General features: G+C 44.6%; 1 protein-coding gene across 1 annotated transcript in view; it reads left to right on the forward strand.

Moving 5' to 3' along the window:
- LOC123128156 (uncharacterized) overlaps positions 1-5014 on the forward strand; it is a 33202-nt gene extending 28188 nt beyond the window's left edge. The window contains exons 55-62 of the mRNA XM_044548095.1: positions 1402-1528; positions 1938-2159; positions 2231-2590; positions 3024-3182; positions 3254-3730; positions 3817-3869; positions 3949-4057; positions 4231-5014. Coding sequence (XP_044404030.1) covers positions 1402-1528; positions 1938-2159; positions 2231-2590; positions 3024-3182; positions 3254-3730; positions 3817-3869; positions 3949-4057; positions 4231-4566 — 1843 coding nt within the window. The 3' untranslated portion in view covers positions 4567-5014. The remainder of the gene's footprint in view (positions 1-1401; positions 1529-1937; positions 2160-2230; positions 2591-3023; positions 3183-3253; positions 3731-3816; positions 3870-3948; positions 4058-4230) is intronic.
- The last annotated feature ends 21496 nt before the right edge of the window (positions 5015-26510 follow it).

A 26510-nucleotide genomic window follows, 5' to 3' on the forward strand; every position in this document is an offset into this window, starting at 1 on the left:
ATGGACCACCACCAACTCAGATATTTACAAGAGCAAAGATAAAGAACCATGTGAACATCATCATGTTCTAGTATCAAACTAATGCAGAATAAACATCATGAGCATAATATGTGCATACATTTTGAGTTTCCAATAAATTTATGACAACAACTTTTTAGACAGCAAATTAATTTGAAGTCGCAAAATAGAAATAATGCATGTAGGCTAAACTGGTCCAAATTAGATCACATGTTTGACATTGCTGAAGCAATCAAAGTATCAAACTCATAGTGGCCTGACAAGTGCTATAGAGCCCACTTTGTTCTAATGTGCTATTATTACCCTGCTACCGCTATTGCATCCGCTACAAGTGATATTTAAGTATTAGCACTTCCATCCAGATAGATGCAGCCCCTTTTTTTAAGTACTAGAGCACAATTTAAGATGGCATTTCAAAGAATGATTGTACATTAGCTTTTTTCAGCTTAATATATTATATCCGCTTGTCAGATATTGTTGGTCATGTGATACTTGGAAATGTATGATATGGGGTATTTAAGATGAGCAAATAATCCTATGTCCTGCAAAACTGTTGCTTAGCTTCCATATATGATTTTTTTTGTAGGAATTTCCATACATGATATTAAACATTCCATGTGTTGCGACCTATATTTAAGCTATTTTATTTTATGTATTTCTGATGGGTTATCAATGTATAGGCAAAAAAGATATACTCTAGAAACGTCTTATATTGTGATACAGAGGGAGTATGACGTATTGTGCGCATCCTACAAAGATTTGCAGGAATTTTCACATCTCATTTGGCTTAACAGTGTATTGTTGTCCTATTGATTTCCGTTTCTCTTGTTCGTTTTTATTCCAGCCTTATTATTTTGGTTTCTCTCAGTAGGAAGTGTTCTGGAATTCGGTAATTTTGTTGTTGTGCTAAGTAAACACTGCTGTATTATATGTGTTCGTTCAAGTTTCCACTAGTACCACAAAAGTCAAAACATATATGATACTCCCTCCGTTCCATAATGTAGTGCCTATAGATTTTTGCAAAAGTCAAACATTACAAACTTTGACCATATCTACAGAGAAAAGTAGGTACATCTAGAATACCAAATGGACATCACTGGATACATCGCGAGTTATATTTTCAGAATGTATATGTTTGATATTGTAGATGTAGATAGTTTTTTCTATACACTTGGTCAAAGTTGGCAAAGTTTGACTTTCACAAAAATCTATAGGCACTACATTGTGGAATGGAGGGAGTAACAATTTGTGTTTAGAAAAGTTACACAGGTTAAGTTGAGCATGTTTCATTTATTGTGTTAAATTTATGAAAGCGTTGACTTTTACTACTAACATTTTTGAACAGAAGTTAGCTGGGTATGACATAATATTTTAAAATTTCAGGCTTGTTGATATTTCAGAGATAAGGCTTAAAATATCTCTAGAAACTGCACCTACTCAAAGGCCACGTGGTGTCCTTGGTATTTGGAGTCCTGTCCTATCGGCTGTGGGCAATGCACTCAAGATTCAGGTAGCTGAACATTATTTATTGGCAAATCATGTTGGGACCAGATCAAAATTAACTTATATACTCAAGATCATGTTTCTTGTCCAATGCTCACCTAACTTAGTTGATATGTACCGTGGTCCACATCAGGGTAACTACTGTTCAGAGGAAAGCTAGACATACTTCAGTACTACTATTTTAATTTTATTTGAACTCTTCCCTAACTAATAAATCTCTAGGTGCATGGAAAAGAGCTCAAACCAATAAGTGATCATTTCTATCTTGAATTGATTCATAACTTAATCGGACTGCTGAAGTAGCTCTGTGCACATTACTATTGGAAACTGTTGAGCATGTTTGTTTCTGAATTATGAACTGTGAGATATATTTCGGTCTTATTAACAGTAATTTTATACTGTGTTGTTTGCTTTAGGTGCATCTTAGGAAGGTAATGCACAAAAGCCGGTTTATGCGAAAGAGCGCAATTGTCCCTGCTATTGTTAACCGAATCAAAAGAGACCTCATCCACAATCCTCTGCACCTTATATTTTCTGTGGATTTTCTTGGAGTGACAAAATCAACTTTGTCATCACTCAGTAAAGGATTTGCAGAGCTCTCTACTGATGGGCAATTTCTTCAACTGAGATCAAAGCAGGTAAAATTGCGTGTTTTAGTATATTCTTGTTTATGTACTCCACCAGGCATTTCAAGTTGAGTATGATTCAGGGTTGGTCAAGGAGAATCACTGGCGTTGGTGATGGACTAGTTCAAGGGACTGAAGCATTTGCTCAGGGTTTGGCTTTTGGGGTTTCGGGTGTTTTAAGAAAGCCAGTTGAGAGTGCCAGGCAGTATGGTGTTATTGGCATTGCACATGGTCTTGGTCGTGCCTTTGTGGGGTGCATTGTTCAACCTTTGAGTGGTGCCCTGGATTTTTTCTCCTTGACAGTTGATGGAATCAGTGCCAGCTTTATAAAGTGTGTGAATATTCTGAATAACAAATTTGTTCCTCAGCGGATTAGAGATCCTCGTGCTATTCATCGAGATGGTGTGATAAGAGAGTATGACAGTTTAGAAGCTGCTGGCCAGGTGCATTGCTTTTTCATATTTGTTCGTCATTTTTACTTTGGTGATTTATTTTAATAGAAGAGAGCTTGAGTGATGTAAAGAGCGAAATATAATAAATGGACTACAATTTTGTCAAAACATAGTACTATCTCTAGCAAACAGGCGATGTCCTGTGATCCAAGCAATCAAAGTACGTTAACTCAAACCATAGAGTATTTTCATAATATTAAAAATGGATGGTCAAAGTTGTGTTTGGTGGTATGTGTCAATTGAAAACAAGACATGAATTTAATATAACAGTGTCAATCATTATAGATCTGGTTTCACTGAGATAAAAGGCCCCCTTTCTTTGATTTTGCACTCACATTAAGTTTCTAACCAAGCCAGCATGCATGGCTTTGCGACGATGCTATTAATATGTTGTACACTAATGTTTTGTTACTCCATTCTTCAGATGACCCTTTACCTGGCAGAAGCTAGCAGATATTTTGCATGCACAGACTTATTTCGAGAACCTTCTAAGTATGCATGGTCTGATTACTACGAAGATCATTTTATTGTGCCAAACCAGAGGATTGCTTTAGTAACCAACAAGAGGGTGATACTCCTTCAGGTAATGCTTCTTTTTATCTGATTCTCTTAGTACATTCCTCTAAATTTTGACTAAACTTGTCCTTTTATTAGTGCTTGGATCTAGATAAAATGGACAGGAAACCTTCCAAAATACTTTGGGATGTCCCTTGGGAAGAAGTACTTGCATTGGAACTTGCAAAAGCTGGGTATCAGAGGCCTTCACATGTAATCATACATCTGAAGAACTTTAGGAGGTCTGAGAACTTTGTAAGGCTTATAAAGTGCAGTGTTGATGAAGAACGGGAAGCTCAGGCTGTTCTACTTTGTTCTTCAATACGAAAAATGTGGAGATCTCACCAGACAGGCACGAAAGTTGTACCCTTGAAGGTTCCTTCTGGCCAGCGCCCTGTATATTTTGCATCGGATGATGATAGAAGGGAATCCCAGAGTCCTGCTAGGCCTTTGCTAAGCTCAAGAGGAGCATCCAGTAATATTGAGCATCGACTTATAAACCACACAGTTAACTTCCAGAAAATGTGGAGTAGTGAACAAGAAGTTCGGAGCCGGTGTAAACTACTTGGGAAGCAGGTAAGTTGGCTGAATTCTTCATAGAGATCAAAAGAAGTTCGGAGCTGGTGTACTGAGGTAACCACAATCATGAATTTATATTCCAGGTTGCAGACGATGGAAGGATTTTTAGCATCTGGAGACCCCTATGCCCTAGTGGGTATGAAACTATACTTGTATCCATCTAATATACCTATTTTCTGCACTGATGCTCAAAGTATAGAACCGCTTATTTGTAGGTATGTCTCAATTGGAGATGTCGCTCATGTTGGCATCCATCCACCACATTTTGCTGCTATCTACAAGAATGTTAACGACAATTTTGTGCTTCCTCTTGGCTATGACCTGGTCAGTGTTCAGTGAAACATTTTCTATTTCATTCTGTAAGGTTGACAGGACATCAACTAAATGTCCTAGACCTGTCTGCTTGATACTTCTAGTCAGCTTTGAGATTGCACTGTAGTATATAGTGTTTTGGCTATGCAAAACTGATTTCAGTTTTTGTTTTATCGTGCACACAGGTTTGGAGAAATTGCGCCGAGGATTACAGGAGCCCTGTATCATTATGGCAACCAAGGCCACCTGAGGGATACGTGGCTCTGGGATGTGTGGCTGTTTCTGCTTTCGAAGAGCCCCCTCTTGATTGCGCCTTTTGCGTGAATGAGAGATTTGCGGAGGATGCAGTGTTTGAGGATCAGATAGTATGGGCTTCCTCAGATGCTTACCCATGGGGATGCTACATTTACCAAGTTCAGAGCAGTTCGCTGCAATTCATGGCACTCCGTCTTCCAAAAGAGCAGTCTGAGCAGAAGCCTAAGAAGATCTTGGAGGCCTATCTCCAGCGAGCATCAGATTAATGATCCTATGAGGCGAAGCAGACTTGCCATGCATCAGAGACATCAGGAGCGGTATGTATAATACTCCCTCCATCCCGACACTATGATAGTGTCAAAAATGATCTTACATTTGGGACGGAGGGAGTATAATATATGAAAATGAGAAACTTTGCTATGCAATGCAAAAGAGAAGACCCAGCAATCTTGCGCAAGATAGTTTGTCTCGGATATGAAATATTTTTGTACAGTTTTGGTCGGCATTATGTTATTGAGCATGGCATTTTTGCGGGGAGAGATAATGTGCTAGCTTGGCTTTGTTTTTTGGCTGTTGCTGGGATTTGTATTTCTGCTTGATGCTTGTCAATACCGGCTAGAGTGTAAACTAGTAGAGGGGGGAATGGCTGTAAGTGTACATTTTGTAACACGTTGTTATAGTGCTCTTTCTGCTGTGGTGCTGTTGCTATTTGCAGTTCTGCTTGATGCTGTCAAAACTAGCCAACTGAACAAGACAAATGTAGAGCTCCTGCCCTGCCTCAAGCTTGTATTTACCATCTTTTGTGCAGACCGCCAGAGCAGGAGCTCCTCGCGCTACCTTCACCCATCCCCCCCCCCCCCCCCCCCCCCCCTTCTTGGTCACTTGATGCTCATATGATGTACAGGAAGCAACCTCCTGCCAAAGCACGACCAGTGAGATGGCTCGCCCCGTCATCAGGCAATGCGAAGTTCAACGTCGACGCAGCGGTAACCAGAAATGGTGGGGCAGTGGGGGTCATCTGTAGAGATGATAGAGGTATGTTTATGGGAGCTTCGACACTTTCTTTCAGATACACTATGGATCTCCCGACTTTGAAAGCCCTTGCCATCAGAGAAGCACTCGCCTTGGCGGATGATCTCTACTTCAGGCGCATCCAAGTTGCATCGGACTGCAAAACGGTGGTGCAGGCCATATATAAGGAGAATTTGGCAAGTTATGGTGCAGTTATTCATGAGATAGTCGAACATTCTTTAGCTTTTGATTTATGTAATTTCAGTCATGAGTTTAGGAGCTCAAATTTTGAAGCTCGCAACTTAGCGAAGCATGCTTTATTTCTCTGTGGTGGCCGCCATGTTTGGTTAGGGCATACCAGAATTTACCGTCCGTTCCTGTAAATATTGTGACGATCTAATAAAAGCTTCGTGATGTTGCCTTAAAAAAAAGATGGCCGCGGTCAGCTAGATCAGACCATCGACATCAACGGGCTCCTCTATGGTCAACCTCTGTCGCCGGGCCATGGTCATAGATCTGGCCGTGGGCATTTCAAACTTATCCTACATATATAACAAATTAAGCTGAAGAAACAGGATCTAAAAAGAACTGGATGACTTATTTTCATGGACTTATTTCCACGACAACTTCTCCAAGGCTTATTTCTATCGCAGCTTATGCATAAGCTGCACCTCAAAGTGCAAAAACGCATAGACAAGCAAACCGGGCTCCAAAGGGGCCCTTGTTCTTAATGACCAACCCTGGCACACGAATTGATTGGTCGAACATGGGTGTTTTCCAAGCGGATATAAAGACATTGCACGACACAACAATGACAGGTCAATTAAAAACAACCAGTAGCGGTACTACAACATAGTACATCATAATCTTGCATACAAACTCTACTATGTAGGACTGTCAGGCTTGGGGCGTCTCTTAATAATGTTTTGTAGGGGACACACTCCTGCGACATACTTGGCCTCTTCAATGAGGAATTGCTGCGGATTAGGACTCCCCGACAGAGGCCTCACCAGAGACCACAAGTTCAAGTTAGGATGATGCGCCCTCACACCAGCGCAAACTTGGCGAGCTCCTTCAAAGGCCGTGGAGTAGATCTAGTCCTCTGGATGATCAGGATACTTCCCCGAGCAGATCCAGGACAGTCTCAATGTTAGACTTCAGCAGGAGACCATCGCGGTGTAAAGTACCAACGACAACCTTAAGGGCGGTCCTCATCTTCTCAGCCACCGCCGCGACGTCTTGGATCCAGGCCTCCGCATCATCGTTCTGGATCTCTGGCAGCGGAGCTGCAAAAAGCAAACAAAGAGCATATCAAAGAGGAGGCAACCTAGAAGGTTAAAGAGCACTCAAGGTCCTTCCGAAGTTGGACAACCTTCTATTCGGCCACCCAGGCCACGTCACCCTGCTGCGTCAATTTCTTCTCCGTGGCCTCCAGATCACGCTGGATCAAACCCCGACGGTCCTTATTCTCCTCTGAGTCATTACAAAGGGCGCGACATACATCCTGCTCCCGTTGAAGGGTAGCCTCCAAATGTGATTTGGAGGACAACATTATCTCTAGCTCCTTCATGGCGGTATGTTCCGCCTCCTCCGCCTGCTTACGGTCCTGGAGGCCTCATCCAATTCTTGACGGAGGGCTGCAGCATCCCCGGGGGCTACACATGGAAGAAATTACAATACCCCCATCCAGACACATCAAACTAAAAGGCAGGACCACGCTGAGTTCAATTCAAAGTGGTCACTTACAGGAGGCGCCATCCCTGGCACGCTGCAAGCCACAGGTCTTCTGCTCCAAGAGCTCCCAGCTGCTCCTCCAACTCCGAGACCTGCGCAACAAGGCTATGGTTCTCCCCAACGAGCACCTAAACAAAAACACAAGGTAAGACACCATCCAGTTCGTCTACTAAAGACATATGTTGAACCAAGCATGGCTCTCAGGCTACCACCATACTTGGTCTCGGGGGCTACTACCACTACAAGTTAAGGGAAAAAGTTACCTTGAAGTTGGGATCTGCAGAAAGCCCCACCTACTTCAAGACTGATCACAGGCACTTCAGCGCCTCGTTGGCAGCCCTTAAGGGTGTCACGATCTCCTAGGGAACCTCTGGCGGAAGCCCCTGTGCATAAATGAAGGGACCTCCGGCGCAACCGGCGGAGAATGAACTGCCTCCCCTCTGGACAGGCTGTTGGAGAATCCAGCGGTGTGCTGGCCGACTGGTCAACACTGCCAGCTACGGCCTTCGAAATTGTAGGTGTCGTTGTCATGCTCGCTAAAGGAAAGACAAACACTCCAGGGGAGCCTAGTCCTTCCACACGGACATGTGATAGACCTATGGGCCTCACGACAGAAGACGAGTCCCCATCCCCACCGTCCTTGGTGGTGCTCTCCGTGTCCGTGGCCACCACAAGCACCACAGAGGCCCTCCCGCAAACAGGCGGATTCATTAATCTACTGCACCTATTAAAGGCATAGGGAGCTCGGGTAAAATACTTACCTGGGGGCTGGCGTCCGACCTCTGAAGAAGGGGCTCCAAAGATAAGGGCGCACCGAGCAAAGTCACCAGCGGTGTGGCTGCGATCGCAATATCCACAGAGGACCACACAACATAGGAGGTCCCCGCTCCAAGAGAGGAGGCACTGAAAAAAGCAAACCAAAGATAAAAAACCATGGAAACTAGCAGAGGTCAGACCAAGATATGGTAAGACACGACTTACGGGGTGGTCACTAGAGCATGTCGCCTCTGTGGCGGCACCGGGATGTGCAAAGGGGTCTTCAAGCCTCGGGATTTTGGGGAGCTCTCTCGAAGCTCTTGACCGTTGCTGCGGGCCGGAGACTCCTTAGGCAGGCCTCAACGGAGTTTCTTGAGGGGCTGATGCGGCGTCTCAGCCTCAGCCTTCCCCAGATCATCTTCGCCGACCTCGTCCTCCTTGCTTTCCTCGTCACTGTCGGCCTCGTCTCCATGGTCATCATCCCCATCGTCATCATCATCCTCATCTTCATCATATCCGTCATCGTCGGCGCCACTATCGTGGCCCTCGGGCGAAGATGTTGCTGCTTCACTACCTCCTGCTCGACGGGGTCTTTCCCGTCCATGTCATCTGAGGCCTCCATGTCGGAGGCCTCTTCCTCCTCATCCTCAGAAGCCTCTTTGGAAGCCCTCCTCCACCTCTTCGCGGACTCGCCCTTCCCTCGGGCAGGCCCGGGGAGGGCTGGCATCATCAAGGCAGACAAGTTGGAGCTCATGTTCTGCCCCAATAGCAGGGGCTTAGAATGATACGCCACGAAGACGGCGAACCCCTATGGAACAGTGACATAGGGCATTAGAAGAAGAGGCCCTGACCTCCAAAAAAGATGGAACTGCAACACCCGTCGGGAGGTCGACCGAAAAAGGCTTGACGACTTTCCTTTAGAAACTTGTGATGGTGTCAGGGCCCACGAGGAAGGTGAGGTACTCGTCAATGTCCTTCGGGCTCTGCTCCTCCTGGGAGAACCGTGCGGGGTCTCTTGGCCTAGTGTATTGGGACAAGAGGAGGGCTTGGGCATGCAGTGGCAAGCCATAGTCCGCACCACCCACGTCTACATGATATGGCCTCCGGTCAGTCCACAATTCTTCAGAAGGAAGAAGGGTGGTAGCATCTGCCAATGCCTTAGCCTCCAACGATAACCTGTACAAGGGATCCCACGACCGTAGCTTCCGCGGGGGCTCATTCATGAAGGCAAGAAGTTTGTTACAAATACCCTCCACATAGAACCAGGACTTGTGCCGCTCCTGAATGGACTTTGGGAGGTCAAAGGAAAGAAAGTGATTTGGGACGGAGCTGCAGGATGGATCCCCCAAGGTCGCAAAACGCACCCCCATTCATTTGAACGTAGACACGGAAAAAGTACCGGAACAACTCGAAATAGGGAGCTATCTCAAGGAAGCACTCACATAAAGGTGATAAAGTTTGTGATATGGAGTACTTTGTTGGGGGTGATGTGATGCATTTGGCAACCAAAAATCCAGAGAAGTCCATGCACAAAGTTGTGGAGGGGAAATTTGATACGTCTCCAACATATTTATAATTTATGAAGTATTCATGCCATGTTTGCAACACTTTTATATGGTTTTGGTATGATTTTATTAGAACTAACCTGGACTAATGCTGTTTTCAGCAGAACTACCGTGTGTCATTTTTGTGTGCAGAAATAAAAGTTCTCGGAATGGGCTAAAAATTTACGGTAATTTTTTATGGACCAAAAGATACCCTAGGAGCATAGGAGTTGGGCCAAGGAGTGACCGAGGAGGCCACAAGCCCAGGGGGCGCCCCCTAGGGCACCCCTGGCTTGTGGACTCCTCGGGAACCCCCTTGACGTGAGACCAACGCCAAAAATTCTTATAAATCCTAACCTCTAGAAAGAAACCTAGATCATAAGTTACGCCGCCGCAAGCCTATGTAGCCATGAAAAATAAATAAATGGGAGCCCGTTTTGGCACCCCGCCGGAGGGGGAAACCATCACCGGAGGCCGTCTTCATCATCCCAACGGTCTCCATGACGAGGAGGGAGTAGTTCACCCTCGGGGTCGAGGGTATGTACCAGTAGCTATGTGTTTGATCTCTCTCTCTCTCTCTCTTGTGTTCTTGATTTGGATCGATATTGATGTACCCCGAGCTTTGTTACTATAGTTGGATCATATGGTGTTTCTCCCCCTCTAACTTCTTCTGATGAATTGAGTTTTACCTTTGAGGTTTCATTATTATCGGATTGAATACTATTATGGATTTAAGAACACTTGATGTATGTCTTGCATGGGATACCCATGGTGACAATGGGGTGTTCTATTGATTCACTTGATGTATGTTTTGGCACTCAACTCGCGGATTCCCGAGGTGACATTGGGGTAATCTATGCATAGGGGTTGATGCACGTTTTCGTCCTTGTTTCTCCGGTAGGAATCTTGGGGCACTCTTTGAGGTTCTTTGTGTCGGATTGAATATTATGAATCTGAAGTTGTTTGATGCATATCATATAATTGACCCACGGATACTTGTGGTGACATTGGAGTATCTAGGTGACAATAGGGTTGATTGATGTGTGTCATATGGTGTTATTTTACTATGAACTCTAGGGATGTTTGTGACACTTATAGGAATAGCTCAATGGATTGATCAGAAAGAACAACTTTGAGGTGGTTTCGTACCCTACAAGAAATTTCATCTTATGTTCTCCGCGATAGGAACTTTGGAGTGACTCTTTGTCGCACGTTGAGGGATTGCCATATGATTTAATTATGTTATCATTGTTGAGAGAATTTGCAATAGTGAAAGTATGAACCCTAGGCCTTATTTTCAAGCATTGCAATACCGTTTTTGCTCACTTTTGTTACTTGATAACTTGCAATTTTTATATTTTCATATTACAAAAACCTATATCTACTATCCATATTTCACTTGTATCACCATCTCTTCACCAAACTAATGCACCTATTCAATTTACCATTGTATTGGGTGTGTTGGGGACACAAGAGACTCTTTGTTATTTGGTTGCAGGGTTGTTTGAGAGATACCATCTTCATTCTATGCCTCCCACGGATTGATAAACCTTAGCTCATCCACTTGAGGAAAAATTGCTACTGTCCTACAAAACTCTGCGCTTGGAGACCCAACACGAGTCTACAAGAAGAAGGTTGCATAGTAGACATCAAAATCCAAGCCACCTCCCCAAATATCCTGAGCACAAGACATGCTCACCGTCACGAGGCTCCGGCAGGACTTCTGCTGATGGGAGTCGGACTCCCAGATCCACCGGCATCAGAAGTTGGTCCTTATACATCTGGACCTCTTCCTACATAGCCGTGGAGGGGAACCACTTCCCCGTGGATCTAGGGAGGCCCCCACCAGCTTCTCGCGGCCCTTCGAGGTGGTCTGCTTCCGCTTCTTGTCGGCGACACTCATGCACGGCTCCTGGCTAGGAGCCTGACCCCCCTTCTCACTCCTGGTCCTAGCCATCAACAGCGGAAAGGATGGGTCCGGCAAATTCGGTGGTGGGGAAACAAAGACGTACATTTTCGATATGTGAAGATGAGGCTAGCAACGGAGAGATGGATTCAAATGAGTAGAGAGAGGGGGGGGGGAATCCGAAAACCCCTCACTTTCCCTCCTCTTATAGCTATATGAAAAATGAAACATCGGCCTCACAACATGACACGTGCCCCACTCCTCGTATAGTTTCCTATTTTGCAGGAGACAGGTGCAAGAACTACGGCACCATCATCATATCTTGAGATTACTGGGATACACCTCGAACGGTTTCCCAACAAAGCTCCAACATGGCCCAGAACAGTGCAATCCAGGTGCACAACCCCTCGAGAAGCGCTACGGCCATGGGGGATTAATATTCGACCTCTTGACAAGAAGGGACCACGATAAAATATGAAGAAACAAGAGCCCATCAAAGGTCTTGAAGACCACTCCTGCGACCTCTGCCATGCTTGGGGGCTAGTGACGGTGTCATACACCATGGGTTGCTCATTTGAGGGAGCCCGACCTTGGGCTCCACCAAGGCCCACTAGGAGTTGGAAATATGCCCTAGAGGTAATGATAAATTGGTTATTATCATATTTCCCATTCATGAGAAATGTTTATTATTCATGCTAGAATTGTATTGACCGGAAACTTAAATACATGTGTGAATACATAAACCACACCGTGTCCCTAGTAAGCCTCTACCAGACTAGCTCATTGATCAAAGATGGTTATGGTTTCCTAACCATGGACATGAGTTGTCATTTGATAACGGGATCACATCATTAGGAGAATGATGTGATGGACAGACCCAACCATAAGCTTAGCATCAGATCATTTAGTTATTTGCTATAGCTTTCTTCATGTCAAGTATCTGTTCCTTAGACCATGAGATCATGCAACTCCCGGATACCGGAGGAAGGCCTTGTGTACTATCAAACATCACTTCATAACTGGGTGATCGTAAAGGTGATCTACAGGCATCTCTGAAGGTGTCTGTTGGGTTGCATGGGTCGAGACTGGGATTTGTTGCTCCGTGTGACAGAGAGATATCTGTGGGCCCTCTCGATAATACAACATCATAAGAAGCTTCATGTTACTAACGGGTTTAGTCACGGGATCTTGTATTATGAAACGAGTAAAGAGACTTACCGGTAACGAGATTGAACTAGGTATGGGGATACCGACGATCGAATCTCGCACAAGTAACATATCGCCAGTCAGAGGGAATTGTACGAGATTGACTGCATCCTTGACATCGTGGTTCAACCGATAAAGATCTTTGTTGAATATGTGGGAAACAATATGGGCATCTAGGTCCAGCTATTGGTTATTGATCGGAGAGGAGTTCCTGACATGTCTGCATGTTCCAAACCCGTAGGGTCGCACACTTAACATTCGGTAGCACTAGGGTAGTATTGAGATATTAATAGTGGAAAATCCGAGGGTTGTTCAGTGTCCCGTATGGGATCCGAGATGTCACGAGGAGCTCTGGAATGGTCTGGAGGTAAAGATTTATATATGGAAAGTTGTTGTCGGGGTTCTGGGAAAAAGTTCGTTTTTTTGGTATTGTATTGGGAAGCCACCGAAAGGTTCTGGAGGGGTCCGGAAGTCCTCGGAGGGTTCCACCACATCCCATACAGTAGCATGAGATGTAGGGGGGAGCCCTGGCCTTAATGGGCTAGGGACACCAACAGCCCTTACAATCCCCATGCTCATGGGGAAGGGGAAACCCTAAGGGGGAGGGCCTCCACTTGGCTTAAAGGGCACTCCTTCCCCCTTGGACGCTGCCCCCGCTGCCTTGGGAGGGGGGCTAGGGCTTCCATGCCCATCCCTCACCCCTATATATAGTGGGGAGGCACGGAGGGCAGCCGCCCCTTCCGTGCTTGCCCCGTCTCCCTCCCATTACTCTTCCTCCATGTTCCGTCAGCGTTTGGCGAAGCCCTGCCGCAGTTCCGCTGCCACCACCACCACGCTGTCGTGTTGGTTAAGATCTCATCACCTCCTCTCCCTCACTTGCTGGATCAAGAAGGAGAGGACGCCACCGAGCCATACATGTGCTAAACTCAGAGGTGCCGCACGTGCGGTACTTGGATCAGATTGGATTGCGAAGCGAGTATGACTACACCAACCATGATCTCTAGATCATTAACGCTTTTGGTCTACAAGGTATGTAGAAACCACTCTCCTCTCATTGCTATACATCTCCTAGATTATATCTTGGGTGTTTCATAGGAATTTTTTGATTTTCATGCTTCATTCCCCAGCACTAGGCCCAAGACAGGGGTAAAAACCCTGAGGGCACCGAAGACCTTCTTGACCACCAAGGCAAGGGCGGCAGCGGGGGAGATCACATCTACCTCTCTATAAACCCTAGGCCTCCTTCGTCTATATAAGGGGTGTTAGGGCATATTTCTCCCTTAGTGGTTTTGGTGATTGATGACAATGCTTTTGCGGACTAATCGTGTGCATTGAGCATTTAAGATAATTCTACCTCATGGCACAAGACGATTTAAACCCCTTAGAATATTTAGGAATACGGTGTTTTCTTGCGTTTCTTTTTTGGTGGAGTTGAGTCATAGGAACACCGTACTATTAAGAGGGGGTCCGCTTCGGAAAGGTTTGGGTGGAATATTGACATACACTTTCCTTGCACCCTTTTTTCCTTTCCCGACAATTGAGCTTGTTCATCCTTATGTTTGAACCTTGTCAGAACAGGCTAAGCGGTAGTACCGCTTCTCACCATGGTAGTACCTCGAGTGGTGTTGTCGCGGTGTAGTTCAGCTCCTACTTCCGCCTATTTTGAGGGTTCTGTAAATGAGCGGTAGTAGAGCAGTAGTTCACCATAGTAGTACCACTCTGGCGGCACTACAGGGCTAAATGTCTCTCTACTACCGCAGATTTACAAGACCTCTTTGAGCTAAGCGGAAGTACTGCTACTCTCCACGGTAGTACCGCTCAAGCAGAACTACCGCTAGAGTACCGCGGGGAGTACTGCTTATTTGCCTTGTTATGTTGAGGTCTATTCACAAGCGGTAGTAGGGCGACAGTTCCCAATGATAGTACCACCTGTGGCAGCACTACCGCTCCATCTTCCTCTACTACCATGGGTATCGGTTGCTGTTCATCTCCACGTGGTAGTACCGCTGGAGGGCGCGGTAGTACAACTCCGATGGCACTACCGTTCCCCTAATCCGCTCAGAATGAACTAGGTAGCCGACATTTCTGTGCCAGCAGAAGTACTGCCCATCCGAGCATTACTACCGCTTATGCGCGGGCTGTGGGAGCATAATGGTTGGATTCTTCTTCCGACTATAAAAGAAAGTCTTCTTTCTCCTAGTTGACTACCTCTTCCTCCCCCAAGCTCCATTGTTGCCCACAAGCTCATTCTTGCTCGATCTCTCTCCCTAGCCAATCAAACTTGTTTATTCTTTAAGGATTGCTTGAGGAGGCCTAGATCTACACTTCCACCAAGAGAAATTTGATCCCCCCCACTAATCCCTTGCGAATCTTGTTACTCTTGGGTGTTTGAGCACCCTAGACGGTTGAGGTCACCTCGGAGCCACATTCCATTATGGTGAAGGTTCGTGGTGTTCTTGGGAGCCTCCAATTAAGTTGTGGAGATTGCCCCAACCTTGTTTGTAAAGGTTCGATCGCCGCCTTCAAGGGCACCACTAGTGGAATCATGGCATCTCGCATTGTGTGAGGGTGTGAGGAGATTACAATGGCCCTAGTGGCTTCTTGGGGAGCATTTTTCCTCCACACCGCTCCAACAAAGACGTACTTCCCCTCAAAGGAAGGAACTTCGGTAACACATCCTCATCTCCACCGGCTCCACTTGTGGTTATCTCTCACCTTTATTTTGTGCTTGCTATTATTGTGTTGTATCCTTTGTGTGCACTTGTTGTAACCACTTACGACAAGATCTTTGTCACCTCCATAAACGAGAAACTTATCCCTAGTCCTTTTCAGGTACTTCAGGATGTTCTCGACCGCTGTCCAGACATCCACTCCTAGATTACTTTGGTACTTCCCTGCTAAACTTATAGCAAGGCACACATCAGGTCTGGTACATGACATAGCATACATGATAGAACCTATGGCTGAAGCATAGGGAATGACTTCCATTTTATCTCTATCTTCTACAGTGGTCGGGCATTGAGTCTGACTCAACTTCACACCTTGTAACACAGGCAAGAACCCTTTCTTTGACTGATCCATTTTAAACTTCTTCAAAACTTTATCAAGGTATGTGCTTTGTGAAAGTCCTATCAAGCATCTTGATCTATCTCTATAGATCTTGATGCCCAATATATAAGCAGCTTCACCGAGGTCCTTCATTGAAAAACTTTTATTCAAGTATCCTTTTATGCTATCCAGAAATTCTACATCATTTCCAATCAACAATATGTCATCCACATATAATATTAGAAATGCTATAGAGCTCCCACTCACTTTCTTGTAAATACAAGCTTCTCCAAAAGTCTATATAAAACCATATGCTTTGATCACCTCATCAAAGCGTATATTCCAACTCGAGATGCTTGCACCAGTCCATAAATGGATCACTAGAGCTTGCACACTTTGTTAGCACCTTTAGGATCGACAAAACCTTCTGGTTGCATCATATACAACTCTTCTTTAAGAAATCCATTAAGGAATGCAGTTTTGACATCCATTTGCCAGATTCAATAATCATAAAATGCGGCAATTGCTAACATGATTCGGACAGACTTAATCATCTCTACGGGTGAGAAAGTCTCATCGTAGTCAACTCCTTGAACTTGTCGAAAACTTTTTGCGACAAGTCGAGCTTTATAGACAGTAACATTACCATCAGCACCAGTCTTCTTCTTGAAGATCCATTTATTCTCTATGGGTCACCTATCATCGGGCAAATCCACCAAAGTCCATACTTTGTTCTCATACATGGATCATATCTCAGATTTCATGGCCTCAAGCCATTTATCAGAATCTGGGCTCATCATAGCTTCTTCATAGTTTGTAGGTTCATCATGGTCAAGTAACATGACTTCCAGAACAGGAATACCGTACCACTCTGGTGCGGATCATGCTTTGGATGACCTATGAGGTTCTGTAGCAACTTGATATGAAGTTTCATGATCATTATCATTAGCTTCCTCTCTAGTTGGTGTAGGCATCACGGGAACGGATTTCTCAGATGAGCTACTTTCCAAATTGAGAGAAGTTACAATTACCTCATCAAGTTCTACTTTCCTCCCACTCACTTCTTTCGAGAGAAACTCCTTCCCTAGAACGGTTCCATTCTTAGCAACAAAGATCTTGCCTTCAGATCCGTGGTAGAAGGTGTACCCAATTGTTTCCCTAGGGTATCCTATGAAGACACACTTCTCCGATTTGGGTTCGAGATTATCAGGCTGAAGCCTTTTGACATAAGTATCACAACCCCAAACTTTAAGAAATGACAGCTTAGGTTTGTTGCCAAACCACAGTTCATACGGTATCGTCTCAATGGATTTTGATGGTGCCCTATTTAACGTGAATGCAGTTGTCTTTAATGCATAACCCCAAAACTATAGTGGTAAATCGGTAAGAGACATCATAGATCGCACCATATCTAATAAAGTGCGGTTACGACGTTCGGACACACCATTACACTGTGGTGTTCCAGGTGGCATGAGCTGTGAAACTATACCACATTGTTTTAAATGAAGGCCAAAATCATAACTCAAATATTCACCTCCACGATCAGATCGTAAAAACTTTATTTTCTTGTTACGATGATTCTCCACTTCACTCTGAAAATTCTTTGAACTTTTCTAATGTTTTAGACTTGTGTTTCATTAAGTAGATATACCCATATCTGCTCAAATCATCTGTGAAGGTCGGAAAATAACGATACCCGCCACACTCATCGGACCGCATACATTGGTATGTATTATTTCCAATAAGTCATTAGCTCATTCCATTGTTCCGGAGAACGAAGGTTTAGTCATCTTGCCCATAAGGCACGGTTCGCAAGTATCAAATGATTCATAATCAAGTGATTCCAAAAGTCCATCTTTATGGAGTTTCTTCATGCGCTTTACGCCAATATGACCCAAACGGCAGTGCCATAAATAAGTTGCACTATCATTATCAACTTTGCATCTTTCGGCATCAATATTATGAATATGTGTATCACCACGATCGAGATACAGAAATAGACCACTCTTCAAGGGTGCATGACCATAAAAGATATTACTCTATAAATAGAACAACCATTATTCTCTGATTTAAGTGAGTAACCATCTCGCAGTAAACAAGATCCAGATATAATGTTCATGCTCAATGCTGGCACCAAGTAACAATTATCCAGGTTTAAAACTAACCCCAAAGGTAGATATAGAGGTAGCGTGCCGACAGTGATCACATCGACCTTGGAACCATTCCCGACGCGCATAGTCACCTCGTCCTTAGCCAATATTCATTTGATCCATAGTCACTATTTCGAGTTACAAATATGAGCAACCAAACCGGTATCAAATACCCAGGCACTACTACGAGAATTAGTAAGGTACACATCAATAACATGTATGCCAAATATACCTTTGTTCACTTTGCCATCCTTCTTATCCTCCAAATAATTGGGGCAGTTCTGCTTCCAGTGACCAGTCCCTTTGGAGTAGAAGCACTCAGTTTCAAGCTTGGGTCCAACTTTGGGTTTCTTCCCAGGAGTGACAACTTGCTTGTCATTCTTCTTGAAGTTCCCCTTCTTACGCTTGCCCTTCTTCTTGAAACTAGTGGTCTTGTTAACCATCAACACTTGATGCTCCTTCTTGATTTCTACCTCCGCAACCATTAGCATTGCGAAGAGCTCGGGAATAGTCTTTTCCATCCCTTGCATATTGTAGTTCATCACGAAGCCTTTGTAGCTTGGTGGCAGCGACTGAAGAACTCTGTCAATGAAACAATCATCTGGAAGATTAACTCCCAGCTGAGTCAAGTGATTATGGTACCCAGACATTCTAAGTATGTGGTCACTAACAGAACTATTCTCCTCCATCTTGCAGCCATAGGACTTGTTGGAGACTTCATATCTCTCAACTCGGGCATTTGCTTGAAATATTAACTTCAACTCCTGGACATCTCATAAGGTCCATAACGTTCAAGATGTCTTTGAAGTCCCGATTCTAAGCCGTAAAGCATGGCACACTGAACTAACGAGTAGTCATCATATCAAGCTTGCCAGACGTTCACAACGTCAGCTTCTGCTCCTGTAGCAGGCCTTTCACCCAGCGGTGCATCAAGGACATAATTCTTCTGTGCAGCAATGAGGATAATCCTCAAGTTACGGACCCAGTCCGTGTAGTTGCTACCATCATCTTTCAACTTAGCTTTCTCTAGGAACGCATTAAAATTCAAGGGAACGGTAGCACGGGACATTTATCTACAACATAGATATGCAAAAACTATCAGGACTAAGTAATGATAAATTAAGTTCAATTAATCATATTACTTAAGAACTCCCACTTAGATAGACATCCCTCAAGTCATCTAAATGATACGTGATCCAAATCAACTAATCCATGTCCAATCATCACGTGAGATGGAGTAGTCATCAATGGTGAACATCTCTATATTGATCATATCCACTATATGATTCACGTTCGACCTTTCGGTCTCTAGTGTTCTGAGGCCATATCTGTATATGCTAGGCTCGTCAAGTTTAACCCGAGTATTCCGCATGTGCAAAACTGGCTTGCACCCATTGTATTTGAACGTGGAGCTTATCACACCTGATCATCATGTGGTGTCTCAGCACGAAGAACTTTCGCAACGGTGCATACTCGGGGAGAACACTTATACCTTGAAATTTTAGTAAGGGATCATCTTATAATGCTACCGCCGTACTAAGCAAAATAAGATGCATAAAGATAAACATCACATGCAAGCAAAATATGTGACATGATATGGCCATCATCATCTTGTGATTTTGATCTCCATCACCAAAACAATTTCATGATCTCCATCGTCACCGGCTGGACACCTTGATCTCCATCATAGCGTCGTGGTCGTCCCACCAACTATTGCTTCTACGACTATCGCTACCACTTAGAGATAAAGTAAAGCAATTACATGACATTTGTATTTCATACAATAAAGCGAAAACCACAAGGCTCCTGCCAGTTGCCGATAACTTTTACAAAAACATGATCATCTCATACAACAATGTATATCACATCATGTCTTGACCATATCACATCACCGCATGCCTTGCAAAAACAAGTTAGACATCCTCTACTTTGTTGTTGCAAGTTTTATGTGGCTGCTACGGGTGTCTAGCAAGAACCTTACTTGCGTACGACACAAAAACCACAATGGTGATTTATCAAGTTTGCTGTTTTAACCTTCACAAGGACCGGCCGCAGTCAAATTCGATTCAACTAAAGTTGGAGAAACAGACACCCGCCAGCCATCTTTATGCAAAACTAGTTGCATGTCTGTCGGTGGAACCGGTCTCATGAACGCGGTCATGTAAGGTTGGTCCGGGCCGCTTCATCAAACAGTACCGCTGAATCAAAAGATATTGATGGTAAGCAGTATGACGATCACCGCCCACAACTCTTTGTGTTCTACTCATGCATATCATCTACGCATAGACCTGGCTCGGATGCCACTGTTGGGAAATGTAGCATGCAATTTCAAAAAAATTCCTACATGCACGCAAGATCTATCTAGGAGATGCATAGCAACGAGAGGGGGAGAGTGTGTCCAAGTACCCTCGTAGACCGAAAATGGAAGCGTTTGCTCAACACGGTTGATGTAGTAGAACGTCTTCTCGTTCCGACCGATTGAGTACCGAACGTATGACACCTCTGAGTTCTGCACACATTCAACGCGATGACGTCCCTTGAGCTCTTGATCCAACAGAGGGTCGAAGAAGTAGATGAGTTCTGTCAGCACGACGGCGTGGTGATGGTGATGTGATCCGCATAGGGCTTTGCCTAAGCACTGCGAGAATATGGCAGGAGGCGTAAACTGTGGAGGGGGGGGGGCGCCACACATGGCTTGGAGCAATTGGTGTGTCTCATAGGGGCGCCCCCCGTATATAAAGGAGGGAGGGAGAGGAGGCCGGCCTAGGTGTGCCCCAAGTGGGGAAGAGTCCCACTTGGACTCCTAGTGGGATTCGGCCGCCCTTTCCTTTTTCCGGAGGTGGAAAGGGGGAAGGAGTAGGAGAAGGAGAAGGAAGGGGGGGGGGGGCGCCCCCATCCCTTGTCCAATTCGGTTCCCCCTGGTGGGGGCGCGCTAGCCCCTTGTGGGCTGGTGTGCCTCCCTCCTATGGCCCATATCTTTCCCCGGGGGGTTTCGGTAACCCCTCCGGTACTCCGGTATGTACCCGATACATTCCGGAACCCTTCCGGTGTCCGAATACTACCTTCCAATATATAAATATTTACCTCTCGACCATTTTGAGACTCCTCGTCATGTCTGTGATCTCATCCGGGACTCCAAACAACATTCGGTCACCGAAACACGTAACTCATATTATACATATCGTCATCGAACGTTAAGCGTGCGGACCCTTCGGGTTCGAGAACTATGTAGACATGACCGAGACACCTCTCCGGTCAATAACCAATAGTGGAACCTAGATGCTCATATTGGTTCCCACATATTTTATTAAGATATTTATCGGTCGAACCGCTATGTCAACATATGTTATTCCCTTTGTCATCGGTATGTTACTTGCCTGAGATTCGATCATCGGTATCTTAATACCTAGTTCAATCTCATTACCGGCATGTCTCTTTACTCATTACGTAATGCATCATCCCACAACTAACTCATTAGTCACATTGGTTGCAAGGCTTCATATGATGTGCATTGCCGAGAGGGCCCAGAGATACTTCTCCGGTACTTGGAGTGACAAATCCTAATCTTGATCTATGCCCACCCAACAAACACCTTCGGAGATACCTGTAGAGCATCTTTATAATCATAGTTACGTTGTGATGTTTGATAGCACATAAGGCATTCCTCCGGTGTCCGGGAGTTGCATAATCTCATAGTCCGAGGAATATATTTGACATGAAGAAGGCAATAGCAATAAAACTGAACGATCATTATGTTAAGATAACGGATGGGTCTTGTCCATCACATCATTCTACTAATGATGTGATTCCATTCATCAAATGACAACACATGTCCATGGCTAGGAAACTTAACCATCTTTGATCAACGAGCTAGTCTAGTAGAGGCATACTAGGGACACAGTGTTTTGTCTATGTATTCACACATGTATCAAGTTTCCGGTTAATACAATTCTAGCATGAATAATAAACATTTATCATGAATAAGGAAATATAAAATAACATCTTTATTATTGCCTCTAGGGCATATTTCCTTCAGTTATCTTATCTCATTTTTGTGCAAATCCCGTATTGTCATTAGTTCACCAAAAAGGGGGAGATTGCTAGGGCATATTTCTCCCTTAGTGGTTTTATTGATTGATGCCAATGCTTTTGTGGACTAATCATGTGCATTGAGCATTTAAGATAATTCTACCTCATGGCACAAGACGATTTGAACCCCTCAGAAGATTTAGGAAGATGGTGTTTTCTTGCTTTTCTTTTTTGGTGAACTTGAGTCGTAGGAACACCGTACTATTAAGAGGGGGTCCGCTTCGGAAAGGTTTGGGTGGAATCTTCGCGTACACTTTCCTTGCACCTTTTTTCCTTTTCGACAATTAACCTTGTTTATCCTTATGTTTGAACCTTGGCAGAATAGGCTAATTGGTAGTATTGCTTCTCACCTCGGTAGTACCGCTCCAGCGGTACTGCCGCGATGTAGTTCGGCTCCTACTTCCACCTATTTCAAGTGTTATGTAAATGAGCAGCAGTAGAGCGGAAGTTTGCCATGGTAGTACCGCTCTGACGGTACTACGGGGCTAAATGCCTCTCTACTATCGCGTATTTACAAGGCCTCTTTGAGCTAAGCGGAAGTACCGCTACTCTCCTCAGTAGTACCGCTTAATCGGAACTACTGCTGGAGAGTACCTCGAGGAGTATCGCTTATTTGCCTCATTCTGTTGAGGGCTATTCCACGAGCGGCAGTAGGGCGGCAGTTCCTAACGGTAGTACCGCCTGTGGCGGCACTACCGCTCTGTCTTCCTCTACTACCGCGAGTATCGGTTGTTGTTCATCTCCACGCGGTAGTACCGCTAGATGGCGCGGTAGTACTACTTCGGCGGCACTACCGTTCCCCTGATCCGGTCAGAATGAACTAGGTAGCCAACACTTATGTGCTAGTGGATGTACCGCTCATCCGAGCAGTACTACCACTTAGGTGCAGGCTGTGGGAGCGTAATGGTTGGATTCTTCTTCCCACTATAAAAGAGAGTCTTCTTTCTCCTAGTTGACTACCTCTTCCTCCCCCAAGCTCCATTGTTTCTCACAAGCTCATTCTTGCCCGATCTCTCTCCCTAGCCAATCAAACTTGTTGATTCTTTAGGGACTACTTGAGGAGTCCTAGATCTACACTTCCACAAAGAGAAATTTGATTCCCCCCACTAATCCCTTGCGGATCTTGTTCCTCTTGGGTGTTTGAGCACTCTAGATGGTTGAGGTCACCTTGGAGCCACATTCCATTGTGGTGAAGCTTCATGTGTTGTTGGGATCCTCCAATTAAGGTGTGGAGATTGCCCAACCTTGTTTGTAAAGGTTCGATCGCCGCCTTCAAGGGCACCACTAGTGGAATCACGACATCTCGCATTGTGTGAGGGCATGAGGAGATTACGGTGTCCCTAGCGGCTTCTTGGGGAGCATCGTGCCTCCACACCTGGTTGTTGTTGTTAGCATATCGATCCTTTCAAGTGTAGGCCAGGAAATCCTTAATCCCATCTAATCTCGGATAGAAACTCTTGGTAGTAACCTCAAACAACATTGTAACCCCTCCAACGAGGTATCCCTCCACCACGAATAAAAAAACATGCAGGATGTTGGGTTGGTACGTCTCCATCATATCTACTATTCCAAACTCTTTTGCCCTTGTTTTGGACTCTAATTTGCATGATTTGAACGAAACTAACCCGGACTGACGCTGTTCTCAGCAGAATTGCCTTTGTGTTATTTTTGTGTAGAAATCAAAGTTCTCGCATTGACCGAAAAATTTACAAAGAATTTTTGTGGAATATCACTGGTACATTGAGCTGCTATACAAACGGTTTTTAACCCCTTTTCACGATGGCATTTTGAACCATCATCAAGTGAGTGTGGGCGATAGGGGGGTCCTTCCCACACGACCCAGAAACCGTCGGGGATAGGTCCTTTGGTCACACACGGTGGGCAAAATGAGATCGTGTGCGACGGGCGAGCGATCAAATACAATTATACAGGCCCAATCGATTCCGGTTGTAAGTACATCCCACACAGCCAGTCCCAGACAAACATTTTTGTTTGTTATGTACATTCCATACAGTCAATCCAAGGAATACACTTCCGTTCTTTTGTACATCCCACACAGTCAATCAAAGAGGTACGTTTCTGCTGGTATGTACATCCCACACAGTCAATCGAGGGAAAATGTTTCCATTCATATATACATCCCACACAGTTTTATGTGTAGTCTCGTGTGTGATAGGTGTAACTATCACACATGCTCTGCCTCGGTTAACCGTTTGCTTTTATTCAACTACATCACACACGATTTGATGAAGAAAGCTGTATTGCATTGGGCTACCCATCACAACAGCTTTTACTGCTAGAACCGTCTGCAAAGTTCCATGACCCATTTAGCAGGTTTATTGGTTTACAATTAATAATTCTAGTATTACGCAAATTCACATTTCGTATCGAACAATTGTTTTCCAATTTTATATCAGGCACATAAATATATTTTAACATCACAGTACGATAACTACCTGAAAACAACCAGTACAACATTTAGCTAGTTCACCTTCATAAGAACAATATATTCATTTCCTTAATCAATATCATCCAGGCTCGTCTTATTCACCTCTGCTTTCAGTTCAGTAAGAACCTGTTTTGCACTGACCAACTGGAAAAGTGCCTCCTCCTTCGCCAACACTATCTTAGCAAAGTCTAATTAAAAAAATATGAGCTCATTCTCCATATTCCTCTCTTTTTCCCGCATCTTGAAATATTCTCCAGCGTTGACAACACTTTCTCTAAGCCTACCTCTGTTCTATTCCTCATACATGCTCCAGAGCTTTGCTAGGCACATCTTCAAAGATTGTGGCCACTCTTGATCAACACACTCCAGGTAAGAACACTTCTGTTCATCCTATAATATTTAAAACTAGACCAGTAACAATTGTAGGGGAAATGGGTTTCTAGCAACATAGAAAATCACCAAAAACATATTTTAAAAAACTGAAGAAACATGTTAATTATGGCATATCTTCTCAAAAAGATCAATGTGCAAATGAATTAATTGCTACTGAGACAACAACCAAGTTCTGAAACATCAGAAGCCATAATTAACTACAACAATGCTACAAGTTCTTAGTCATGTACTATAAATAAAAAATTGAACATTGTATGAGGAAGCTAAATATAACTGCAACAACATAGCGACAGTGTTTGGATGACACCAAATTGATACTAATAGGTGTGTACATGCACAAATTTAGTAACATAGAACTAATTGCACTAAGGACGTCCATTATGTATGCCAAAACCGGTGTCAAGACGACTGTTGCTACATTTGGCACCGGTGCCCTGCATTGGCGAGCCGATGCAGTGGAAAAAATCAGGGAACCAGACTCTGGAGCACCTAGTTGCTCCGATGCCCAGTTCCTTCATGCCATAAAGATGTAGTATTTTACCGCTTGGCTGCTCGGATGTGTGGACCAAAGTTGGCTGCACAAATTGCTGAAGCAGTGCCAAATAATTTTCTAATGGCACCGCTGATGAGATGGAAACATTTTTAGATACTAGGTACAAACTGTGACATTGTATTAACATCTAGAATAACATTGCATAGTGACAGTGTCTGAATCACATCTAACAAATGATTTATAATGACAAAAGTGGGGCTAAACTTCTTTGCACATGCCAGAAACTTCCTCTTACTGTCCACAGATTCAAACACAACTAACTTCATGCATGGAGATTGATGGTGACAACTAGCAGGCAGATCTTTAGCCACCCCGATCCATTCGTTGCAACTGATGGTCCTAGGGAGCTACAAGAATAAGAAATGACTCAAATTGACCGTCGGGTTAAAATCCTTCATTCCAAGTCATAACCCGAGAGAGAGAGAGAGAGAGAGAGAGAGAGAGAAGAGAGGCATAGCCATATGGTGAAAGAGTTGTCGTCGGAGGAGGAACCGCTGGAGAGGTCATTGAAGAAGACCATGGCGACCCCGGCGGTAGGATGCGAGACGAAGAGAGTAAGGAAGCAAGCGAGGAAGCGGCTATGGCTTCATAATGAAGGAAGGAGGAAACATGGGAAATGTGACTTGTGGTCGGGGAGAAAAGGGGCTGGGGAAGGGGGACAGGGGTAGATATTTTGGCGGTAGGCCAAAAATTTCAAAATGTGGAGGGAAACTTTGCGCGCGGTGCCGCTGGACACCATTCACTTTGAACGATTGTGTGCATCACAAATGACTCTCTGCTTTACGTGCATGGGATGATTTTGATAATTCAAATTTTGGTGGAAATTTCCCTGGGTACTGTCCTCATCCGCATCATTGCATAATTTAACATTGCTTGCTAATTTGGGAACACAAAAGAGCGTATAACACACCGACCACACTTACTGAGTCGAGCAATTTTATTAATTAAACAAAGCCAGTTGACCTAAACATTGCTCTAACAAAAGACTAGCCTTAAAAAGAAAGCCTAAGTACGCATAATTTTAACAAAGTCGCTGCCACGCCGACCTATGCATCATCGGTGTGAGATGAGACATCAATGATTTGTCCCGGCGACATGCCGCCGTTGGTGGACTCTGCGTCCCCACTGCTTAAGTCGACCGCGTCCTCGTCCTCGTCCTTGGCACCGCCCTCAAGGTTGTAGTACCCGTAGTAGTGTCTGCCCAGAGCTTGCGTTGGTACTCCATCGCTGATTCCTCGATGGACAAACTCTTCTCTACTTCGACCTTGGCCACGAGCAACTCCTCCTCCCGATGCTCCTCGATCTTCGCTGCCTCCTGCATCTCCAGCTCTTGCTCGATGATCTCATGAGGAAGCAGGTGCTCCATGGCCA

This window comes from Triticum aestivum, chromosome 1B (assembly GCF_018294505.1).
Source record: "Triticum aestivum cultivar Chinese Spring chromosome 1B, IWGSC CS RefSeq v2.1, whole genome shotgun sequence".
Lineage (NCBI taxonomy): Eukaryota > Viridiplantae > Streptophyta > Magnoliopsida > Poales > Poaceae > Triticum > Triticum aestivum.